Source organism: Dermochelys coriacea, chromosome 1 (assembly GCF_009764565.3).
Source record: "Dermochelys coriacea isolate rDerCor1 chromosome 1, rDerCor1.pri.v4, whole genome shotgun sequence".
Classification (NCBI taxonomy): domain Eukaryota; kingdom Metazoa; phylum Chordata; order Testudines; family Dermochelyidae; genus Dermochelys; species Dermochelys coriacea.
The window spans coordinates 267744700-267770220 of record NC_050068.2 but is presented as its reverse complement, the minus strand read 5'-3'; the positions used below and the strand labels follow the sequence as shown (position 1 = coordinate 267770220).

The following is a 25521-nucleotide window of genomic DNA, read 5'->3' as shown; positions in this document are numbered from 1 at the left end:
ACTGTGTCCACATATCTATTCAGGGGACACCATCATAAGGCCTAATCACATCAGCCACACTATCAGAGGCTCGTTCACCTGCGCATCTACCAATGTGATATATGCTATCATGTGCCAGCAGTGCCCCTCTGCCATGTACGTTGGTCAAACTGGACAGTCTCTATGTAAAAGAATAAATGGACACAAATCAGACGTCAAGAATTATAACATCCAAAAACCAATCGAAGAACACTTCAATCTCTCCGGTCACACGATTACAGACCTGAGAGTGGCTATCCTTCAACAAAAAAAACTTCAAAAACAGACTCCAACGAGAGACTGCTGAATTGGAATTAATTTGCAAACTGGATACAATTAACTTAGGCTTCAATAGAGAGTTGGAGTGGATGGGTCATTACATAAAGTAAAACTATTTTCCCATGTTGTTTCTCACCCCACCCCCCCACTCCTCTTCAGACGTTCTTGTTAACTGCTGGAAATGGCCCACCTTGATCATCACCACAAAAGGTTTTCCTCCTACCCCCCCTCCCTCCCCGCTGGTGATGGCTCATCTTAAGTGATCACTCTCCTTACAGTAAGAAAAGGAGTACTTGTGGCACCTTAGAGACTAACAAATTTATTAGAGCATAAGCTTTCGTGAGCTACAGCTCACTTCATCGGATGCATTTGGTGGAAAACAAATGTTTGTTTGTTTTTCCACCAAATGCATCCGATGAAGTGAGCTGTAGCTCACGAAAGCTTATGCTCTAATAAATTTGTTAGTCTCTAAGGTGCCACAAGTACTCCTTTTTCTTTTTGCGAATACAGACTAACACGGCTGCTACTCTGAAACCTCTCCTTACAGTGTGTATGATAAAAACCCATTCTTTCATATTCTCTGTATTTTCCACCGAATGCATCTGATGAAGTGAGCTGTAACTCACGAAAGCTTATGCTCAAATAAATGTGTTAGTCTGTAAGGTGCCAGAAGTACTCCTTTTCTTTTTAGAGCTAGAGATAATCCTTGCTCCTATCCAGCTCCTTAACATTTTCTGGATCTCTGAGAAAGTCTGCTTATAACTGTAACTTTGTTTATACTCTTGTTACTAACAACAGTGGACCTGCATCAGTCATAGGCAATCGCATAGATTTTACATATAAAAAAAAAAAATCCTACTTAGTGTAGACCAGGACTTTGTGACGGCTTACCTTGACAGAACAGTTTGACTGGCAACAGATTAACCATAGTTTTAAAACTACATAAGCCAAGTGTAGATGTGACTTAGTTTATATCTACACAGTAATTTGTTTTATAAACAACACTATGTTAAACACTAACAAAGGATCAGATGGGAATTCTAGTCTAACCCCATTTCAGGTACTCACTTTCGCCTTTCTCCACTTTAAGCCCAAATGCTGTTGAGTTAGCCTTGCAGAAGAAAATTCAAGGAGTTGCTAGTGGTAGGTTTGAGCAAAACAGTCAGCTGTTTACATTAGTATGGATAAAATACTTTTTACTGATTGTGGGTTTTTTTTGTTTTGTTTCTTGTATTTTGAATTCTTAAACTTCAGACACATCTACCTCTCAGTGAAGAATAGTCACGCCATTAAACTTTGGGAAATGAAGCTTAACTTTTGAAGTTATGCACAGTGGGTAACTTCACTTTCTAGTCTAGGTTTACATGCGTCTTCCCTCCTCTTCCCCCCCCCCCCCCCCAAAAAAACACTGGGGAGGGGGCCCTTGAAAAGTTTTTCTGACTTCCGTTAGGCGGAAGATTAAGCCCACTAGCAAGGGTGGAAACACACCTGTGCCACAACTCCTCTTCCTTCCATTACCCCCAACCCACGTCCCATGCAATGTAAATGAATTAAAACCAGTATGCATTGTTACATGCTGCATTGAACTACAGTGTGGTCAATCAACTATTCTCTTAAATGTATTACTACTAGGGCTGGCCAAATGTCGGGGGGGGGATTATGAATATATTTGAATTTCACTGGTATTAATATCTCATTTGGTTATTAATATTTGACCAGCTGTAGGATTGGTCAAATAACCCACTGTAATTGAAGTGTGACAAATACTGAAATATTATCTAATATATGAGTAATGTCCAAACCTAATTAAGGCTGTCAAACAATTTTAAAAAAATCACAATCATGAGATTAAAAAAAGTCACAATTAATTGCACTGTTAATAATAGAATCCCAATTCAGCATAGAAACGTCCTTTGGAATGGAAGCATGAAGAGGCATATGAACGTTTAGCATATATGGAACATAAATCTCTTGCAGCACTGTATATAACAGTACCATGCAAACACTTTTTCACTCTTTCAGGTGATACTGTAAATAAGAAGTGGGCAGCATTTAGGGATGTAAATATCAGTTAAAGTTAACCAGTTAAAGTATTAAAATTCTATCATTTAACCAGTGAACCATTAACTGAGGTTGTTCCAGCAGGCCAGGACAGCAGTGGCTGGAGTCCCACCGGCAGGGCTGGGGTACAGCCAGCCTGCCACCGGGGTTAGAAGTTAAGGTCTGGTTAAGTGTTTACATCCCTAGTAGCGTTATCTCCCGTAAATGTAAACAAACTTAGTTGTCTTAGCAATTAGCTGAACAAGAAGTAGGACTGAGTGGACTTGTAGGCTCTAAAGTTTTACATACAGTATCTTCTTGCTTAACATTGTAGTTATGTTCCTGAAAAATGTGACCTTAAGCAAATCCAATTTCCCCATAAGAATGAATGTAAATAGGGAGGATTAGGTTCCAGGGGAAAAACATTTCCATCAGACAAAAGATTAATATATATAATTTTTGTCTGGTTTAAAAAAAAAAAAGAGAGACTTTCCCTGGAACCTAATCCTTCCAATTTACATTATGCGCGCGCGCACACACACACACAGAGTGTAAGTTTTAAACAAACAATTTAATACTGTACACAGCAATGATGATTGTGAAGCTTGGTTGAGGTGGTGAAGTCGGAGGATGGGATATTTCCAGGGAATGCCTTACTGCTAAATGATGAACTGGCAATTGGCTGAGCCCTCAAGGGTTAACTCATTGTTGTAACCTCACACACAACAAGGCAGCACAAATGGGGCGGGGGGAGACGCACACCGTGTGTGTGACAGATGTGCATTGCTGACCCCACTCTAAGTACACTGCCTTTTTAAGTAATCAGCAAGCTGAGATGGCGGCTGCTGTCAGGAAGCTCCCTCCATCCTGAGCTCTGTTGTGTGTGTCCCCTGCTCTATGGAAGATGGGATAAGCGGTGTCCAAGAGCATGAGGGAGGGGGATACCCTGACATTAGCCCCCCTCTTTCTCCCCACCCCTGTACAGCAAGCAGGAAGCTCCTGGGAGCAGCTCCAAGGCAGAGGGCAGGAGGACACATGGTAGTGGGGGGAGGGACAGCTGAACTGCTGGCAATTGATAGCCTGCTGGGCGGCTGCCACACGGGGAATTTAGGGGAGCAGGAAGCTGATAGAGTGGCTGCCAGTCCAGTCTGGTTCTAAGCTCCGACCAGCCTAGCTGCAACTGGCTGCTCTTCCTGCAAACAGTGGACAAAGCAAGCATTGTGCAACTTTAAACAAGCATGTTCCTTAATTGATCAGCAACGAAACAAGAACGTTAACTGGGACAACTTTAAGTGAGGAGTTGCTGTATTGTTTCCACTATTTAACCCCTTCTTCCTGTCCACACTTTCATTTGAGTGCCCCTTCCCATCAAATACCCTACATTTGCTGTGGGTCAGAAGCTTCCCAAGCTTCTGCAGGATGAAATTGAATTGGTTCTTATCAATTTCAGTGTTACCCACAGAGAACTGAATAAACAGCAATGAAAACTAGAAAGAATAGCCATTTTTCACTCTGCTGCAGCTTGCAGAATCTCCAGGATCGCTGCAGAGACGCTAGAACTGGCTGCTTAGTTAGGACATCTGTGCATCAGATTAACCTCTGTGGTAGGAAGGTTTTCCTTGCAGCGTTAACATCTTAAACTTATTTTTCAAAATGAAAGCTCTGAATTTGGAAAAGCTTATAGCAGTTGCTTGGGGAAGTTTTCTATGTGTCCTAGATTAATTGATATCTGTACAGAAACACAGTAAATCATGTTTAGTTGCTGTTTTCTTTGAATGTTAAATGTCTCTAATTGTTTCCCTGACACCTAGCTGTACTCCTCTGGCATGCTGAGGTATTTTATTTTGTAGTGTCAATCTGGTCACTAATGTGGCCAGTGCCTTACCACCACTACAATATGGTACTAGCTTAAATAGATGCTTACGAGATAATCCAGTATGAGTTTTAACATGCTGACTAGAGTTTGAGTCTTTAATTATTTCATTTCCTTGACCAGAAAGAATACTCAAGAAAAACCTAGCAAATGTGAAACTGGTTAAGATGAATGCCATGTTTAATGTTGCAAACTGAGTGTGGCTGACAGACCGATAAGTAAACTTTTTAAAAGGCCTCTTTTTTTTTTTCTTTTATAAATTGAGTTCTTCTATTATGTTGTAGGCTTCATAGTTTTCAACTGTTTTGGAACTAGTTATTGAAGCAATTAAAATGTTTTATATGGAAAACCAAAATAGGGTAAACGTGGTTTAGGGATATGACTAATCCCCTAATTGGATTACATTTGAAAACTAATCTAGTCTCCTTGAGATTCAGGAATTAAGGGATTCCAAGCGAAGTGTAAAGAGCTGTGATAGGTTCTACTGAAGATACCTTTCTGTACTTGCTATGGGCTTGATCAGGCTCAAACTAGACATTGAGAAACTTCCTTTTTTGCATGAGTAGAGAGAGCAGCACGCCATGGGAATTTCTGGGCTAAGAGTCCAAGTCTCCACTCCAGAGCCCAAGAAGATACATATTGGTGGAAAATCCATAGCAACTGATAACCAATCAGCCAGTTTCAATTGGGATGCTGGCCCTATCAAACCCTGGCACTAATGCCCCATTTAATTTTATTTACAGTAGTGTGATCCCTGAAATAAGAGCAGATTTGATCTGACGTTTGCTGGGACTCTGGCAGAGAAGGCTAAGTGGGAAAACTAGACATAGTCTCTCTGCTGATTAAGTGCTTAGATGGAATCTGTGCCTTTTCTGTGGAGACCCAGGCCTCTGAAGTGCAAAGGCAGGGGCAGGGTTTCTGCAGCCTTCCTCCCTGAGTGGGACAGCTCCCAGAAAGCAGTGGCAGTATCTCCGTAGCAAAACCCCAAGGCCTGGCACAGATGACTGCAATGGTCTGGGATCATCAGCAAGCAGTGGCTCCCTTTCTCCCCTCCCCCACAGTAGGCTGAAACATGGTATCAAAGAGTCAGCCAAGTTTCCCACTCAGTCACCAAAGTCCAAGTTCTCAGCCACATTGTCTGGCTGCGGAGCAGCTGCACACTGTTGCTGCAGTGGCAGAGAGCTACTATCGGATCCAGAGATAAGGTGAGCCTAGTAAGGGGCCCCTGAGCCCAACCGCTCCCTCCATTTCTACCAGCATTGTAAGTCCATTGCAGCAAATGAACCGAGGACTCCCTTTGAACGTCCAGGGTTGGAGCCTGGTGCCCATCACATCTCCAGGCTACATGCAGGAATTTCACACGAACAAAGCATGAGACCCTGGGAAGCCCCCTTTTTGACCCAGTCCAGCACAAACCTCCTCTTTTTCAGAAAAAGACAGCTGTGCAAAAGAGTAACCAGAAGGACCACCCACTCCCCTTCCCCTCCCCACCTCCAGGAACTAGAAGTCTGAAGTTTTTCTCCTTCTGAGGAGGGGGATCAAGGGGAGGCATAAGAAAGTCGTGTCTCAGATGTTCAGACCCCTCTAGTTACCCCAACATAAAACACTCCCCCCCCCCCCCCCCAAAAAAAAGACTCTAATCCCTTTCATCTTTTGAAGAGTCTGATACATGCGATTCCTCTAGTTGGCACATAAAGAAATCAGTTTCCTTCAAGCTGCATAATTCTGCAGTGTGTGGCAGGACAAATAATCCTCAGCACCTGCTTCCCTTGCTCACCTACATGGAGTATAATGGCAGATACAGTCCTCCAGAGACAAGCTCACCTCCTGATGCCTTTGACTGTGCCTTCTATTCTTTGACTATGTCCAAAGGTCTCATCTCCTGGTAAAGAAATTTAGTCTCTCAGCAGTAGATCTGTTTGCTTCTGATTGGAATTATGAAGTTTTAGCATTATTCTCTTGCTGGTTGGTTCACAACCAAGGCAACAGATACCTTGTTGCAAAGATGACCAAAAAGTTCCTTTTATGCCTTTTCCTCTCCAGAATGCTTAAGGAGAGAAAGTAACACTGGTAATTCTGGTATCCCCCAGTCTGGCCATGGAGGGCTGGATTCTCTGATCTCCTTGACAAGGTATAAACACTTCCCATGTGCTTTTCATTCAGAAGAGAGATGATCTTACAAGGGCTACTGGATAACAAAGTACAAGAGCATTTGTCTTTCTGACCTGTGTGGTGAATATGCACTGTGAGAGATCTGGATCAGAATCCAGATAGCCCAAGCCTAGCTGCCTGATTCTTGAACAGAGCTTCTGAAGCCAAAGAGATTATTCAGTGTGCCAGTATTCACAATTTTAGCTTCCAGAAATAAATATGCTAATTCAGCATATTTATGGACCCATTTGAGCTTTAAACCACTGATGCTAGGACAACAGTGTTGTCCCCCTCATCTGCATTGATACCACATATTCTCAGATTTCTTCAAAATGTATTTGGATTAGGCCTGGCACTTCAGGCTCTCAGAGGTCAGGTTGCTGCTTTGTCTAGAATCCTTAGTATAGTAGATAAGTAGTGAATTTCATCTTCCCAATATGCATAAAGTTCTCTTACTGAATTTTACCTGGTGGTCTCAGTGCCATTAGTGACCTCCATTTGAACCACTCATTAAGGTGTCTCATACTTTCTAACCATTAAAGTGGCATTTTTTTTGATGATGGTCTTGTCTGAGCACAGGATAGCTGACCAGCTCCGTTGTACTCCAAAGACAAATTTTGGTATTCTTTGAGAGATCTGCAGACATCCAAAGTGCATATTCATCACACTGGTCAGGTCAGAAAGACACATGCTCTTGTACTTTGTTATCCAGTGTCAAAGGGAAAGAGTTGGGGGTTTTTTGTTTTTTTTTTTTCCCCCCAAGTGGCTCAGATGCTGCATCTCGGAAGCATACCATTCAAGTCAAAAAGCCTAATTCCGTTTTCCAGTATCGGAGCTCACTCCACTAGAGCTGTGGCAGCTTCCTGGGCAGAAATATTAGCTGCTTTACAGATTTTCTTGTGTGAGGCAATCTGGTCATCTGTTCATACCACCTTTGAATTCTACAAGCTGGATATCCAGTCGTCAGATGCTGGTTTGGTAGCTAGGTACTCCTCACTGTAGTGTCACCAAAAACTACCAGGAAAGGGTTATCCCCCTTAACATCTGTACATAGCAGCATAGGAACCTCTTTCCCCCATCTGAGTGGACACAGCTTTTAAATCCCTGTTTCTGCCATGTACTTCATTACAAGCAAGAATAGGGAAATTTATCTGCATCTTACCTAAAAACTTATTTTCTTGGAGTATGGATGTCCATACATCCTACCTACTCTGAATGGGCTATTCATTGGAAAAGGATAGCAAATTATTAATTGGTATTCAGTTATTCACTGAAATCTTTGCTTTGCAGGGGGCTTTTTCTGTTTTAGTCTAAATACTTAATTTTCCCCTCAGATATAGAGGAAAATTAGCTTCTCCTAGACTATGGAAGTATAGCAACTGGCAGTTTCTCAGAGGTGGAGCCACACCTCTCCTGCCTCTGACAACTTTGGTCGGTCTCCAAGGCTGCAGAGAGTAGAGTACCCAATGTTATGGATCTGCAGGCTTCTTTACTCCAAGAAAGGAAATTTTCAGGTGAGACATAAAGACGTCTTCTATTGAGGAATAGTGCAGCTTGGCAGAGTTATAAAAGTTGTAGACAGTGACTGTTTGCTGATTGCCCCTGGCTTTGTCTGCAGTTATCAACTTAGAATTTTACCAGTGGTAGCAATAGTGGCAGCAATAACGTAGATAGGACTTGGGGATTTTTTTATTTTTTTTTTTAACTAAAATGTATGTAACTCTCCAGAGAATGGTTGGGAGCGGCAGGAGCAGAGCAGCTCATGAGCCCATTACTACTTTAAGAGGAAAGAGGTGCTTGAAGGCCCAAGGCTCCTGTGTGTCCACAAGAGTAGTGGAGTCCTGCAAGATGGGGGGTGGGTGGGCATGAAGATATGCCACCAGAAACAAGTTACTGAGCTTGTGGGGTGTAATGGCAAAAGTATTTTTCAGCTTGGTGGGCTAGTAGGCAGAGTCTTCAGGCAAATTGGTGTTGGGGAAGTTTTCAAATCTGATCTATCCAATTGTAGGAAAGATAAGACTTGTGATGGCCTGTGCTTGTCCAAATCAGCAGAGAAGATAAGAAAAATGAGTAGGATCTGATCTCCGAGGCTCTTAAAACACGTTCTTTCATGTCTAAAATTGACCAGCAGGCCTATGTTCATTTAAGACTTCCATGCTGCGTGAAATATTTTTATCTGGTATTGATAAAGATAACACTACCAAACAAAAATGAGTGAATATCAAAACTGCTGTCCTATATTGTTTCAGTACAGCCCACATGCATTCTCTCTACTCCTTCAATAGGGACAGAGACTTTGGTTTCGTAATGCATGGAGAAATGGTGTATATTTTTATTTTCTTTTCCCTTTACAGAAAGCCACAAAGAAAACAGACAAACCCAGGCTGGAGGAGAAAGATGACCTAGATGTAACAGAACTCAGTAATGAAGACCTTCAAGAGCAACTTTTAAAATATGGAGTGACCCCTGGTCCAATTTTAGGTAAGTAAAAGATATCAAGTACTACTGATTTACTTTGTATAATTACATAAGTAATATATGGTCTGTGCTGCAGAGCTTACAGTGTAAAGAGCTAATAGACTGTGAGAAGTATGATTTTAAGTAAAATAAAAATACAATGCACTTCTGGCTCTTTAATTGGAGGTAGTTGCAACAATCGTTGCTAGAGAAAGTTTGGAGTACAAACAGGTAATTTAACTTATAAATATCCATACATGTGAAATTAAACAATTTACATTAATAAAAAGACTAACTGTACAACCTTAGAATTAGTGGATTGATTTTAAATCAGCAATTAGCATACGTTGATTTAAATCTATTTTAATCTTGTTTTGCTTTTGTACTTTACAAACAATTAGCCTCTTTTTAGGAAAGTAATAATCATTAAAACATGCTCTAGAGGCCTATTCAAAGAAATGGACAATGGTTAGGCTCCTGGTTTGCTGCCTCTCTTGCTGACCGCTATTGTCTCATTTCCTTGTATTTCCCGGTCAGACTCTCTCCATCTTTCAGTGACTGATTTGATTGATTATTTGTGACTTGTGTCAAGCTCTGTTTGGATGAAAACTGGAATGCAAATAAAAATATACAAAACCACAGTATTTTTTTTTTTTTTTTTTTGTTTAAAAATAAAGCTACCTTTAAATGTGCTGGATAAACTTATTTTACCTTGTGTATCAAAACGTATCTTACTTTGTTTAATAAGTCAGGTAGTTTTAAATGTATTGTCTGTAGTTAGTGAACTGATTTATTTCTGGTCATCAGATCCTTCCAAGATTTTTAGAACTGTAAATCTCATTCTTTCCCACCTAGTTCATGTTTGTAGTTTGGAAGAGGGGAAGATAAGCTTCCCTGCTGTTTCAATTCCATTAATTTGTCGGCTTTGAAGTAGTAATTGAACTGAACTAGCTGAATAAACTGAAATGAGGAGAACATGTGCAGAAAGGCTACTGCTGTCAGAAGATAGTTTAGTACTTCAACAAACTCTGGTTCAAGTGCTTAGCCAGTGACTTTCACCAGGTCAGTCATTTGACTATCTTGAAAACTTCAGCCTCAAACATATACTGCATAATAATTTATCTAATGTACATTATGTTAATAGATTATAGTAAGTTTAGACCTAAACAGGCTTTAAATAGGCTTATTTTTATAAAAATATTTAAATCTACCCGATTTTTAAAAATCACTTTCATCTACCTTGTTCAGAACACATTTTTTTTTTCTATAGTCTGAACAAATACAATTCATGGAGTAGGTTTGAGAAACTGGACATTAGACCTCCATATATCCAATAATTCATATACCTTTCTGTGGTTCATGACTTTCATAGGTCACCTGCACAGGAGAGAATTTGCATTGCTCAGCAAGCTGATGAAGAAAACATGATGCACAGTAATGTTAGGGAGCTGTTGGGAAAGCAGAGGTGGGAACTCAAATATAAACTTTCACACTGCAATTCCCTGTTATAACTTTGTGTTTGTTTTTTCTTCCCTCTCCCCGAAAAATCCCTTTGCATATGCATCCTCAAGACTAGTCATCTCAGTGAGATGAAGGTGCCAGTAGTCTCTGTAAAACACCAAAGATTGGAATTTCCTGCTCTAAACTGCTTGCTATGGGAAGACTCCTTTCCCAATTGAAATAGGTTCAAACATCTAAATTGCTGGTGTAGGTATCTACTTGGCCTGTTTTGTATCCTCTGCAGCAGAACTCTAATGGAACTGTTAGCTACAGAGATATGTTATCCACACTGCCTGTCTCAAATTTTTCTCTGCTGACTTTCTGTCCCAAAGTATGCATCAACAACCAGTGCAAAAAGGTACATAAAATCCTTAAAGTAACACTGGAGGAAGAGCCACCTGCAAAATCCAAATGCTTAACCTATAATAGGGAAGATTTCTTAATTTGAATCGGAACAGACCTGGTGACCTACCAAAAATGGATCACACTGTCTTGAGAAAGACACTGCCACTCCCTCTGAAGAAAAACTTGGTAGGCTCGAGATTGAGTAGAAACAAAGCATCATCAGCTACTTTCAGGGCTTTGATAGCCTCCATAGGCTTTGCATGAGTAGCTCTGATATGGAAGAGATGCACTAGACCGCATACATCTTCAGGCTATAAAATTTTTGTGGGTAGAAACTCCACTTTGAAAGATCTCCGTAGTTACAATAACATCAGCTTCATCTTTAGATATCCTGTGTTGTCTTGTATTTATACTATACCTAGTGGAAGTGGGCATCCAGGCCAAACAGTTGGCACCACGAAGTATTAAGTGGGAAAGCTCTCTGGACAAGAAGTTGGGAAGGCCCTCATGTCTGAATCAGTACAAGAAGAACACAATCCATACTCAAAATCCTATAAATCCAGTAGTTCTAAAGTTTTTCTTAACAAGCAAATACAAGAGAACTAATGCAACAAGGGTAAATTGATTCAGGGCAAACTCATAGGATGCTCGCTAAATTCCTTGAAGCGGACAGAATGATTTGCTAGTAGACTTCTGTTTGCAGAAAGCTGGATTCTTACGACATTAGATGAATGACTTCTGGATATAGCCCAGAAGGAATATGAGAGAAATTGATCAAAATTCTCAAATGCAGATTTAAACTTCAAACCATAAAAGAAAGTGAGTAGGAAGGAAGGAAGATACTTTTAGATACTCCTATTAGAAACTGTTTTCTTGCTTGCTAATCTTGGTTCATATGATCGTGTGGAAAGAGAGATTACTTTTATCTGAATTACTTTTAGCAAGCTTTTGAGAGGCCGAGACTGATGTACACCGTAGTAGTCATCTCCCAGAGATTGTTTTCTCACCCATAGGGCTAAAGGAGATATGCCTTGCGTACCTATCTGAACAGCTTGCAGGAGCTTCCTTCGTTAAACAGCATTTGTCTGTCTAGCCACGTCTCCTTGAGTACTTTCATAAAAGTACCGATATTTCTGATAGTGGCGCCTGATGGGAAATGATTTATCTGGCCCTCTTTTATAGGAAGTTGTTTAATTAGTGTCCCCTCCAGAAACTGGCCAATAGCTGCCAACTGTGTACAGACCAGATCCTGAAAAAGCTGAAAACTGCTATTTAGGAGGTCCATGGTTCCTTTGATTATTATGTCTCTAGGGGATGATTTTGTGTATGGATACCTAGCAATAGGCCAAATTGCTTTTGATACTTTCTCCTTTTGTGCCTTGGATGTCGAGCATTTGCCCAAGTGGCATTCTTTACTTTCAATGACTAATTCTGGGGGCAGAACCAGACCTGTGAGCAAGCTGAAGACTGACAGGCAGATCTGTGTTCCCTACTAATTGAAGAAAAGATATTCTTAGCTTAGCATTGATACATCTTCCTTTTAACCCACCAAAAACTAAACAATGAAACTAACTGGTCACTTGCATGATTGACTGGGGAAGGGACACTTATGGCTCAAGCAAAGATCCAGCATGCTCTCTTCATATTCTAGCATGTCTCAAGGAATCCAAGTTTAGATAAAACAGGTGAGTAGAATGCTCTGACTTCAATAAATAAATAAATAAGCAGGCACATCCTGTTGAGTAGCTTCTTACTTTCTAAACCTGTTTGGCCAAACAGACAGAGGCAAATTGTAACAGAAGTAGCCAGTAAGACTGTAAACCAGGAAGGTCCAACATTGGAGTCAAGTAAAGGTGCACAGTCTCGCAATTCTTTGAATATTTTTTTTTTTTTTGCCTTGTTACAGCTACTACAAGAAAGATCTATGAGAAGAAATTGCAGAAACTGAAGGAACAAGGCCCATCGTTGGGATTTTCGACACCTCTACCAACAGTTTCTTCTTCAGCTGAGAACACCAAACAGAATGGAAATAATGATTCTGACCAGTATAGTGACAATGAAGCAGGTAAAGCTAAAGTGGAAACTCAAAATAAATATAAATTGCTTGAGTTAAGTTAAGAATGGTAGTTGTAACTGTACCTACATGAGGGAACTTGTGAGCAAGAACAAAACATAGCATTCTTTCACACTAGTGATGTGTTGGAGACAGAATTAACTTTTCTCAAAATTGGGAGTGGCTCAGAACTTAAGCTCACCAATATTGACCACTGTATCACGGTTTAGAAAAAACTTGCTGCATGGAGCAGGTCAGAGTTTGGACATGCAAGTGGGCTGATGAAAGCTAGGGAGCAGAGTTGCTGGCTTTTTCCTCTTTGGGAAGTTATCAAGCCTGGCAACAGAGTAGCCAGGGACTTCTCCTTTAAGAGTATTAGCTGTGAACACAGTATCTCAGACACCTCTTCATGAGGAAGGAGGAGAGCCAGAAAATAAAACAGCTGGCACTGTTACTTTCTGTGGATAAGGTGAGCTAGGAATCTAAGCAAGCCAGATACCCCATCTGCTTAACCGCAGGAGTAGGAGGAGGACAACCAGACTGAGCCTGGGTGTTGATGGGTGGAGGAGGAAAAGAGAGATTTGTCAGAGGGAAGTGTGCAAATTAACCACTGGAATAAATTACCAAGAGAGGGTAAATTCTCCATCACTGAGGTTGTGTAAAAGATACTGATTTTTGTAAAAGATGATCTGGTTCAACCATACATTATTAGGCTCAGTGCTGGAATTACTGAAATGCAGGAGGTTAAACTTGATGATCTGAATGATCTCATCTAGTCTTGAAATCTGTGGGGAAAGGAGAGCAGGAAAAGATAAGGGAGGTGTTAGGAAAAATGCAATGTACAGAGAGGGTGGTTTCTTCTCCCCCCCCCCCCCCCCCAAGCCTGGTAAAAACATGCTTTCTCTAAGAGTTGATTGGTGGAAAAACCCCACAAAGGTTAAAGACAAATACTAGTTATGATTTGTCAAGTATATTTATTCCTCAGACATAAAAAGACACACACTGTTCAAAATGAAGGGATTGCAGTTCTTTAAGTAGAATACAATAATAGCTTTCAGCCTATTAACTAGTTCAGGGATTGGCAATCTTTGGCCCGCGGCCCGCCAGGGTAAGCCCCCTGGCAGGCCGGGCCGGTTTGTTTACCTGCCACATCCACAGGCTTGGCCAATCGCAGGTCCCAACGGCCGCAGGTTGCCGTTCCAGGACAATGGGGGCTGCGGGAAGTGGCGTGGGTCAAGGGATGTGCTGGCCGCTGCTTCCCACAGGCCCCATTGGCCTGGACCGGCAAACCGCGGCCAGTGGGAACTGCGATCAGCCGAAACTGCAGACACGGCAGGTAAACAAACCGGCCCGGTGTGCCAGGGGGTTTACCCTGGCAGGCCATGGGCTAAAAGTTGCCAATCCCTGAACTAGTTGATACTTATTGTTTTTCAGTTCTAGCTCTCGGAGCACTTTACAAAGAAAGGTAAGTCTAATATACCCATCTTATACTTGGGGAAACAGGTCACGTTACCAGTCAGCCGCAAAGCCAGGAATAGAATGCACATCTCTGAATTCCTGGACAGCGTTACCACCCCACCTCATCGCCCACTTTTGTATCTAGCCTTGGATAGATACACACTGATAGAAGTACTTTATTTTTATTTTTTATTTTTTATTTTTTTTTTAAAGCACCTAACCCAGGGGTCCCCAACGTGGTGCCTGCAAGTGCAATGGCACCCACTGGGGCAGTTGTGGGCACCCGCAGGACACCGCGCCGCTGAAATGCCGCCGCCAAGCGTGGCCACCTGAGAACCGCCCACTGAAATGCCGCCAAGAAGTGTGGCCACTTCTCAACAGCATTTCAGCAGCGGAGTGTTTAGCGCCCACCACAGTCAGTTGGGAATAGGAATGTGCTATTTTCACGGAAAGGTTGAGGGACCACTGACGTAACCTATTAGTCTTGCCAGAACAATATAGACCTGCTAAAAATATTTATACTGACGTTGTTGGACAGGGAAGCAGAGGGTCTCTTTAATTCAGAGTTCTATCAGTTCAATTTAAACGATCTTCTGTGGGTCTCCCACAGTTTTTCTATCACTTTTATCCAAAGAATTGTCATGATTTTACAAGCGTAGGTTTAGGATAGAAAATTCGGATCTTCGATTTTAAAGCCTTAAAAGAAGAAAGGAACAGCTGATTTTCCCCCCCCCCCCCCCTGTGAATTCTTCCTGTTCTGGGCTCAACTTATGACCTTTTTATATTTGTAATCTGCTATCAAGCTAAACTTCTGTCAGCATCTCAGTCATAGTGTCACTGTCACTTCTCCAACATTACCTTCAGTTGTTTATGTAAATTTAGGACCTCTGGTAGAATCCTGTTGTAAAATGTATGATATGCTTTTGATCAAAGTCCTCAAGATCAGTGCAAACTTCAGTTTGCTTACGTCAACTGGATACAGACGTAGTGATTACATCTGAAACTCCCAGAAAAATTGTCACTAGGAAGTTGTGGCATCCATTCCTTCTCATTCAACCAAACCCTGAAGCGGATGAGGGCTGTGAAAGAATTTATGAAGCTCTTGTTTTCTTGGGATGTGCATAGATCTCTTTAGTTTGCCGCTTAACCCTTGATGATAATTACATTTCAGAAGAATTTAGTTCTCACTGCTTCATTTAGTTGAATAGTTTTCTACCACCTCAAATTAAGGTTTTTTGAGTCAGTAATTTATGCACTGTTTTGGAATCACTACTAACCTGAGTACAATTAGAGTGGAGTCTTGTGGGCTCTAGGATGGGCAAGGGGAACTTACTTTGCTAGAATCTCACCTGTAATAAAATCTTTCTATAGAAAGCTTGCTACCTCATGGTATTTCTTTCCATCTTCACTGTTGACTTCACTGGGTGGTGGTTTCTTCTAACATTCATATAAACTTCCTTTTTTTCTAGGGACATATAAAGCCATAACTTCAAGCTGCTTTAAAAAAAAAAACACACATGAGCTAAGCAGCATCTATGCTTTTTATTATCAGCGGTATTAACGTTGCCTTCAGTCTTGTCCTCTCCCTACCACTGCTAAACACCTACGTCAGCCCAGGAAGATGGACTCCTGGCTTTACCAGTGCCATCCACTTGTATTGTTGATTAGGATACATTTCAATAATTTGGCCTGGTAACTGTAGAAATAGGCACACACCTCTTCACTCATCATTCTATCATCTTGTACAGTTGTACACTGTTTATCAATAAGGAGACATCCAAAGTGCTCAAGTGTTTATGGAGATCATTGGACTTTGTCCTGAACCATTTCATGATTTATGTCCTTGAGAGCAGCATTAACTACAAAAGCTTCAACACATAAGCAGACTGGTGTATTTTCTGGGTTGCAGTTATGGGGGTTTGGAGCCTAAACTCTCTAGACCGTAATCTTCCAATGGATTTTCAATGACTGGGCAAGCAGCCTGCAGGCTGGCCTAGACTGATTTGAGGTTGATAAACAATACTTTTCTTCAGGATTGTGACTTCTAAGGTAGGGGTTCTGAGGACAAATTTTTTGGTGGCCTTAGAGTGTGGCCACCAATTCTTGCTGGTGGCCTCTCTCTCTCTCTCTCACGGTTTCCTAAAATACTTAATTAGCTTGAGGAAAAACAAATGTATATGTGCATATACATCAATGATTTAAACACCAAATCATAGTAATTTATTTATTGCTAGCTAGTAAGTCTGTGAAATGTATGTTTAATACCAAAAGTATTCTGTTTCACAGTAGATTTAATTTGTCCCCAGGCTTGGCAGAACTGAGTAAGCCCTGGATGGGGGGCCAGGGAAGGCAGCAGGAGGCCAGAGCCTGCCACCCCAGGGCTGAAGCCCAAAGCCTGAGCCCGACTGCCCTGGGAAGGTGGAGAACTCACTGGTTGCCAACTCTTCCAGTGTTGTGCCCCAGGTGTCTCCAGAGGAGGGCAGGGCTTCACCCCCTCCCCCCCATCACAGCCCAGGAGACTGTGGCCACAAAAAAAGCCCCTAGTGGCTGCATTTGAGAAACACTGCTTTAAGGTATGCTTTCCTTCCTTTTGTCCTCTGCTCAATCAGTTCTCCAAGGTCAGACACAGTGAAGTCTTTCTATTGTAAAAAGAAAAGGAGTACTTGTGGCACCTTAGAGACTGACAAATTTATTTGAGCATAAGCTTTCGTGAGCTACAGCTCACTTCATTGGATGCATCCGATGAAGTGAGCTGTATCTCACGAAAGCTTATGCTCAAATAAATTTTAGTCTCTAAGGTGCCACAAATACTCCTTTTCTTTTTGCGAATATAGACTAACACAGCTGCTACTCTGAAACCTTCCTATTGTAGTGCTGCTTAATTTCAAGACTAGTGACACTCCAGATAGTCAGTTGGTGGAACAACAATCCTGTATAGAAACTTCTCTGCCCAGAACTCCTACATTAGAGACCAGTTCCCTTTATATAACTAAAAGGGACTTCTCAAGTGGAAGGATGGGTTTACAACAGAGTACTTTCCCTGCAGTTTGTAAGCAGCATGCCCCTGTGTGTGTGTGTGTGTGTGTGTGTGTGTGTGTGTAAAATAGCTTTCATTCATTGTGGAAAAACCCTATCATGTTTATTGCAATAGGTGTTAGGGCTTGTCCACACTTGAAAATTAATGTGGATTAAGGTAGGGTGTAAATTTTATAGTGCTTTTCCTTAACTATGTGTGTACATTTTTACTGGTCTAACCAAAGTAATGACCAACTGGGAAAGGTGGGTTGTAGTACAAAATGAAATCGCCTACAGTATCTATACTCATTAGGTATGTCCACGCTACAAAATTAGGTCAATTTTATAGAAGTTGATCTTTAGAAATCGATTTTATACAGTCAATTGTGTATGTCCACACTAAACGCATTAAGTCGGTGGAGTGTGTCCTCACTACCATGGCTAGCATCAACTTACGGAGCAGTGCACTGTGGGTAACTAACCCACAGTTCCCACAGTCTCGGCCACCCATTGGAATTCTGGGTTACACTCCCAATGTCTGATGGGGCAAAAACATTGTCGCGGGTGGTTTTGGGTACATGTCATCAGTCGTCCCTCCCTCCGTGAAAGCAACAGCAGACAATCGTTTTGTGCCTTTTTTCCGTGCAAATGCCACACCACGGCAAGCATGGAGCCCGCTCAGCTCAGCTCACTATCACCGCTGCTGTTGTGTCCTGGGTGCTGCCGTCAGCAGACGGTGCAGTACGATTGCTAATTGTCATCATCCACCTCTTCCGCTGCAACTCTGCTCTCCTGGTGCCATGCATCCACCTCGCAGGTCCTCTCGTTCTGTATAAATATCTATTCTTGTGGCATCCGTCATCATCCACCACTTCCACTGCAACTCTGCTTTCCTGCAGATGCCATAGCGTGGCAAGCATGGAACCCTCTCAGCTCACCACTGCTGTTGTGAGCATTGTAAACAGCTCGCGCATTATCCTGGAGTATATGCAGAACCGGGCTAAGAGATACCAGCACGAGGATGATTTTGAGAGGACATGGACACAGATGTTCCTGAAAGCACGGGCTGTGGTTATTGGGACATCATGGTTGCAGTGGGGTTGGTTGATACAGTGAAACGTTGATTCTGGGCTCAGCAGACGAGCACAGACGTGTGGGACCGCATAGTGTTGCAGGTATGGGATGGTTCACAGTGACTGCGAAACTTTGGCATGCATAAGGCCACTTTCCTGGAGCTCTGAGTTGCTTTCCCCCGCCCTGAAGCGCAGGAACACCAAGATGAGAGCTGCTCTGACAGTTGAGAAGCGAGTGCGATAGCCCTGTGGAAGCTTGCTACGCCTGACCGGTACCGCTCAGTCGGAAATCAATTTGGAGTGGGCAAATCTACCGTGGGGGCTGCTGTGATCCAAGTAGCCAATGCAATCATTGACGTTCTGTTATGAAGGGTAGTGACTCTGGGAAATGTGCAGGTCATAGTGGATGGCTTTTCTGCAGTGGGGTTCCCTAACTGTGGTGGGGCGATAGACGGAACGCATATCCCTATCTTGGCACCGGATCACCTTGCCAACCAGTACGTAAACCGCAAAGGCTACGTCTCAATGGTGCTGCAAGCACTGATGGATCACGAGACATTCACTGACATCAACATGGGATGGCCGTGAAAGGTGCATGACACTCGCATCTTTAGGAACTCCGGGCTGTTCAAGCAGCTTGAAGAAGGGACTTACTTCCCAGACCAGAAAATTACTACTGTGGATGTTGAAATGCCAATAGTTATCCTTGGGGATCCAGCCTACCCCTTGCTCTCATGGCTCATGAAGCTGTACACAGGCAACCTAGACAGTAGTAAGGAGCGATTCGACTATAGGCTGAGCAAGTGCAGAATGGTAATAAAATGTGCCTTTGGACATTTCAAAGCTCGCTGGTGCGGTTTGCTGGCTAGGTTAGACCTCAGCACAACCAGCATTCCCATTGTTATTGCTGCTTGCTGTGTGCTCCATAATATCTGTGAGAGTAAGGGGGAGGCATTTATGGCAGGGTGGAAGGTTGAGGCAAATCGCCTGGCATCTGATTTTGAGCAGCCAGACACCAGGGCAATAAGAAGAGCACAGCAAGGCGCGCTGTGCATCAGAAAGGCTTTGAAAACCAGTTTCATGACTGGCCAGGCTTCCGTGTGACAGTTGTGTGTTTTTTCTCCTTGATGCAAACCCATTCCCTGTAAGCCAACCCTCACCCCCCCCCCCTCGAAATAAAGTAACTATTGTTTTGAAACCATGCATTCTTTCTATCTTAATTTTTTTTTTTTTTTTTGAGGGAGATAACTGACAAGGTAGCCCGAGTGGGATGAGGTGGGGGAGGAGGGAAGGATAATGCCACATTGCTTATTGTAGCCACACTACAAATCACTGTTGGAATGACAGCCTTTTGTTGCTTGGGCCATCCTCTGGAGTGGAGTGGCTGGGTGCCTGGAGCCTCTTTCCGCACCCTCTCTCCCCCTCCCCCCGGTGTTCTTGGGCGTCTGGCTGAGGAGGATAGGGAACTTGGGGAGGAGGTCAGGCGGTTGTACAATTGATGCCACGGGGTCTGTGCTCTTGTTGGCTTTCCTGCAGCTGCACCAGATGCTTCGTGTCAGTTTTGCTTCCCCCATTAGCCTTAGCATCGCCTCCTTCCTCTGCTGTTTGTGCTCACGTAGTGCTTTCCTAGCCTCTAACACTGAATGCCTCCATGCATTCAACTGTGCCCTATCAGTGCGGGAGGACTGCAGGAGCTCAGAAAACATGTCATCGGGAGTGCTTTATTTTAACTGTAGCAGCGCAGCTGTGTCGCTAAAAGCTGCATAGTGTTGATGTAGCCTAAGTTGTTTGAGAGACTAGGTGGCTGAGAACTTGGTCCAATAGAAATTATGTTGGGGAAAGAGACAGACCTCAAGTTCCATTATGCTTCTCTTCAGGTTTGAGAGAAGTAATCAGAGTCGCAGCTAAACACAAGGTGGGACTGATTAAGTGTAGGATTTAACACATTGCAAAATGAAGTGGCCATTAATACCTCTACTTAAAGTGGGATAGGGGTTACAGATTGTTGTAAAGAGATGTAAAATTGTAAGACTGGAAGGGACCTCGAGAGGTCATCCAATCCCCTGTACTCAAGGCAGGACTAAGTACTCTTCACTTAAGTCATCCTGGCTAACGTTACTACGTTGCTGATCTATTAGAGAACATGCTCATGTAAAGTTGCACAATGCTCCCTTATAATGTTTGGCAGCCGCCTGCTTTGTCCACTGCTTGCAGAAAGAGCAGCCTGTTGCAGCTAGCTGGTGGGGGATCCCCATCAGCTCCCCACTCCCCTAAGTTCCCTGTTCAGCGAGCTATCAATTGCAGGCAGTTCAGCTGTCCCTTCCCCCACTGCCATGTGCTGCTCCTGCCCTCTGCCTTGGAGCCGCTTGCTATGCGGGGCGGGGGGGTTAGGAGGGGGCTTAATATCAGGGTGTCCCCTGCTCCTGCCACCTGCTTAGCCTATCTCCATAGAGTTGGGGGAACACGACAGGGTTCAGGACGGAGGGAGCTTGCAGGCAGCAGCTGCTGTCTCAACTTGCTGATCTACTTAAAAAAGCAGCATACTTGCAGTGGGGTCAGCGTACTTAAGGGGCAATGCGTATCTGTTTTTCTGTCTCTGTCTGCCATGCTGTCTCCCCTCCCTCCATTCGTGCTGCCTTGTAGTGTATGAGGCTACATTAACAGTGTGTTCTAGTTCATCATTTAGCAGTAAGGCATTCCCTGGGAAATATCCCACCTTCTGACTCCTCCACCTCAACCAAGCTTCACAATCATCATTGCTGTGTACAGTATTAAATTGCTTGTTTAAAACTTATACTATGTAATAAAATATAGTCTTCGTCTGGTGAAAAAAATTTCCTGGGAACCTAACCCCCCCCCTTACTTACAATAATCTTATGGGGAAATTGGATTTGCTTAACATCGCTTCATTTAAAGTCACGTTTTTCAGGAACATAACTACAACGTTAAGTGAGGAGTTACTGTAGTGTAGACCATCCCTGATGGGTGTTCGGAGATTGTTTTAAGAGCAGGTTAGATGACTGTAATTTCAGTGTTTAACTACCCTTAGAGTAAGGAAGTTTTTCTTAATGTCCAACCTAAACCACCCTTGCGGCAATTTAAGCCCATTGCTTGTCCTATCCTCAGAGATTAAGGAGAACAATTTTTCTCCATCCTCCTTGTGGCAACCTTTTAATGTACTTAAACTGTTAGGAAGTGCTTTTGAGTTCCCTTCTTTCCTTTTAATCATTTCTGATTTTAATCATTTCTGACTTTTATGCTTCATTGCTGATGCTCAAAAGCTATCTTTTTATAGTTAATAAATGTGTTTTATCTAATCTAGCATTAAGTTGAAATGTCTAGGTAACACCATTTAAGGTGGCAAGTTGTGCGTATATTATTCCCTTAAAGGAATAATGAGCTTCGTATATTTGGACTGCCCAAGAGAGGCTGGGCATATAAGACATGCATTTCCTGGAAAAGCCAGGCCTGGGAGAGTGTTGGAGTCACCCTGCAGTATAACCATGACTGGTGAGAGCAAGGATGAGACTGGCAGGCTGGGGTTACACAAACACATCTGGGAGTGACCCGTATACTGGCAAGCGGTATGTCACAATGCAAACTTGCCCATATTAGTTATATTAGGAGAATATTACAAGTTATAACTCAACCATTCTGGCAGTTAAAATGGTCTATTTTAATTAAGTGCATTATTTGGGTTATGTTATGGTCTTGGCCGTTACTTAAGATGACCACTTTTTTTTTTTTTAATATTCTAGTGGGCTTTAAAATGTTAGTGGACTCTTCTGTTGGATTTTTGGCTCTTTCAATTGCCAAAGAGTAATGGTGATTGATTTTATTCTCAGATCCCAAGGTAGAGTTCAGACTTGAGAAGAGAGAACCACTGAAGGCCAAGACGAAGACTCCAGTAACACTCAAACAAAGAAGAGTTGTTGAACATAATCAGGTATCTTTATTTTAATGGCCTTTTTTTACCAACTTGTAATTGTGAGTATACTTGCAGTAGCTGAATTTTTCATATTGCACTTGACTAATATTAGCATGTGGTTAATATTTTAAGTGGGCTAATCTGCTTATCACAAGTTTTCCAGGAATCGTGCAGTAATTAAACACAACCCAAGTTTTAGCTAATCCTGGAGCTATTTTTTAATATTTTTGCCTATTCAGAAACACTTGAGATTAGCAGCTATATTCTGCTAAAGTTAGTTTTGCTTTTTTTCCCTATGATATTGTAGGCAGCACTGCTGTAGTTAAGGTTGCAGAATGCTTTCCATTGTAAAACCATTTTCAGTGACTTATAAATTTGCCAAATTTATTGAAATTTCCTTGTTGAATGTCTCCAAGAAACATTTTTGGAACCTTCAGCAAAATCGGCTCCGTAAAGTTCTGTCAGAACAAAATTAGGGAAAGTAATTAATTGTTTGCTTAATTAAAATATCCTGGTATCTGTTAGAGTAAGGACTTAAAAGTGATGGGGAGGTTATCCTAAGAGAAGAACATATAATGGGGGGGAAAGGCTTCAGTTGTACGGTCACATACTATCAATGCATACACATATGGGCACTTATTAACTTTTGAGTGCCTCACTTTGAAATGCTAATACGCTCTAGCTTGCTTTTTTTTTGTTTGGGTTTTAGGGTGTGTAGTTTGTTTGTTAAAAATGAGTTGATCATGTGGACTTCAGGAGTTTGATTTGTCAAATACCTGTAGCTAATCTACCCTTGTGAAATTAGCATATCAATGTGAATATCCTTTTGTCCAGATTAGTGTATTTCATCAGGTGATCCAGTTTTGGCTGGTGGTAGTGTAGTGCCCTGACCAACATTTCTTTTTGCTGAAGAAGGGTAGTGGAATTCTTGTAGAGCAAGTATTGGAGTAACTGGCTTTTGCAGAACTTCGCAATGATCTGTCCTGTGTTGATGAGGGTGGGCCGGCAGTATGAGGGGACAAAATAGAAACATTTCTTTTTAAAATGGTATTTCAGCCACTGATACTAGTGCACACTGCTCCGAGTCTTTCCTTTCTCTGGAATTTGTCACCAATGGCTGTCTCAGAAATGGTGAACTCTTACTAATTTTGTGTGAGGTCTTTTTGGAACAGACATCCAAGTACCACTTAATTTTGTCTGGGTTGGGGCATACATAGACATATGGTAATGTAACTTATTGTCACAACTGTTCCAGTTCACTTTGATGGGAATCAAAATCAAGGAGTCATACTGAAACACTTCTGCTCTTTCCAGTTGAAGCAAAAATTTAAAATTGTTGACTGCACAATATTATTTTAAAGGATATTTAAACACTTAATCAGCCAAGAATCCTTTTTAAATGAATACTTCGAGTTAGATTCCTAAACAAGATGCCTCATATCCCTCCCTCCTCTTCCTCCCCAAAATTGATGCTTTTCCAGCAGCTCCCACTGATTTCAATATGACAGAGATGTTGACATGACCAAATCTCTTGAAAAATCAGGCCTCTATCCTCGAGCATGCATAGTTAGTTAGTTAGTTAGTGAGCATGCCGATATCTCAGTCATGTTGAAATCAGTGGCATCCTGTCTTAGAACCATAATGAGAAACAAAGTTAAGACCAATTGTTGTGAAGTCTTCAATAAAATGTACATTAAGGCAATATGTGCCCCTTGAATGGACCCACTTGGCAAAATAAACATGCCTGTACTCCAAACAAATCCCTTCTTTCCCAGGACCTTGAGATCAAATAGACCTTGCAGTGTCACCTGAATGTCTTTAATCTTAGCAGTTTGTCAAACCAACAGGAGAAATATATCTGAGGGAACACCCTCAGAAAACAACTTGCTTTCACAACCTCCTAGATTAAACAAATGGGTATTAATTTGACTTTCTCGCCTGATCACTTGAAGTATCTAGGACCCCAGACTAAGTATTTATTTATTTCAAATGTATCTGGTCTGCCAAAATAGTACTCCACTTTAGTTATGAAAGTACAAAGGTTTATTGTCAGTAGCTTCTTTTATAATATCATATCTGTGCAGATTTCAGACTCCGTGATGTACAATTAAGTATCTCTGAGATGGTTTTATAGTGTGTTTTCTTAATAGTTTGTGTGAATTTTTCCTGAAAATATCCATGACCGAGTGTTAATTCAGCTGGTATCTTCTCCAATTCACCAGGTTGACTCAATGCGAATAGTAAAACTCTTCATACAAATCTTTCAAAATGATGAATATTTACTGATTCAAACCATAATAACCCTCTCTTTAGCTAGGCTGACCTGGACCCATTAATATTCTTTAAAATCTAGTAAATGGAAATGCTAAATGCCCATAGCAGAAGCTGAAAGTACTTTGAGTGGTTAAAGCTGCAAACGATATAATTTAAAACCTGTAACAGGCAAAGATTTATGAATGAACTTCAGTAAAATTCAGTAAACTTTCAAAATTATCCTTGTTTTTTATGAAACGAAATAATCCAAAATTTGTGGGGGGAAGGGAGATGTTTATTTTGAGAAGAGTTTTCTTACAATTTAAAGAAATATTGCCAACAGTTTAGGTTCAAAAACTTAGGATCTAGTGGGAAATGACGTTTGTTTTCTCAAATTCCAATTAAAAATTCACCACTTAGTAACTGAAAAATTTAGGAGACTATAACTTGTCTTATCTAAATAAAAACTTGTACTCCTCCTGGATTTGTAGCAACAATAAACAAGCAATCTTTAAACTGTGCAGAGAATCCTGCTATTTGACTTCTAGCTATATTAGAGTTACTTGATTGGAGGATACTCTTTACTGGAAACAGACACTAGATAATTTTATCTTCCAGCCTGCTTTGTTAAAATCTTGCAAAACATGAAAGTGTTCTGTGACCTGATGTTGTGTCAATGGGATCTCCTACAACAGAAAGGAGGATCCACCATTTCTTGTGTGACCTTTCAGGGCCCCACTTGTAACTTTCTATGGATTTGGGAGTAATCTTAATCTGAAGTGGTTGCTGGTTTGTTTATTTTTTTTTGTTTTTGTTTTTTTTTCCCTGATGTTTCAGGAAGAGCTATCTTATAAATGATAACAGCAAACTACCAAACTTCCTGAATTTATTTATTCCTTTAATTTAAAAAAAAAAAAAAAAGAAAACATGCACATTACATTTGTTTTGCTACTGGCTTCAGATTATTTGCTTGCTTTTTTTACTAGTGTAAACTTCTTTCCCTCAAAAAATAGTTTAATTTTTAAAAATACAGTGGTAACGCTCTGGTTTTTAACTGTTCAATATTAGCTATTTTATG

At 41.6% G+C, this 25521-nt stretch overlaps 1 protein-coding gene across 16 annotated transcripts in view; it reads left to right on the top strand.

Annotated features, from left to right (window-relative positions):
- TMPO (thymopoietin) overlaps window positions 1-25521 on the top strand; it is a 47759-nt gene that overhangs the window by 14034 nt on the left and 8204 nt on the right. For 15 of the 16 annotated variants that reach the window (XM_038402639.2, XM_043491833.1, XM_043491811.1 and 12 more), the window contains exons 2-4: window positions 8716-8842; window positions 12570-12728; window positions 22108-22208. In XM_038402639.2, coding sequence (XP_038258567.1) covers window positions 8716-8842; window positions 12570-12728; window positions 22108-22208 — 387 coding nt within the window. Of the gene's footprint in view, window positions 1-7812; window positions 7876-8715; window positions 8843-12569; window positions 12729-22107; window positions 22209-25521 lie in introns of those variants that run through there. The other variant, XM_043491804.1, reaches the window with a different exon arrangement.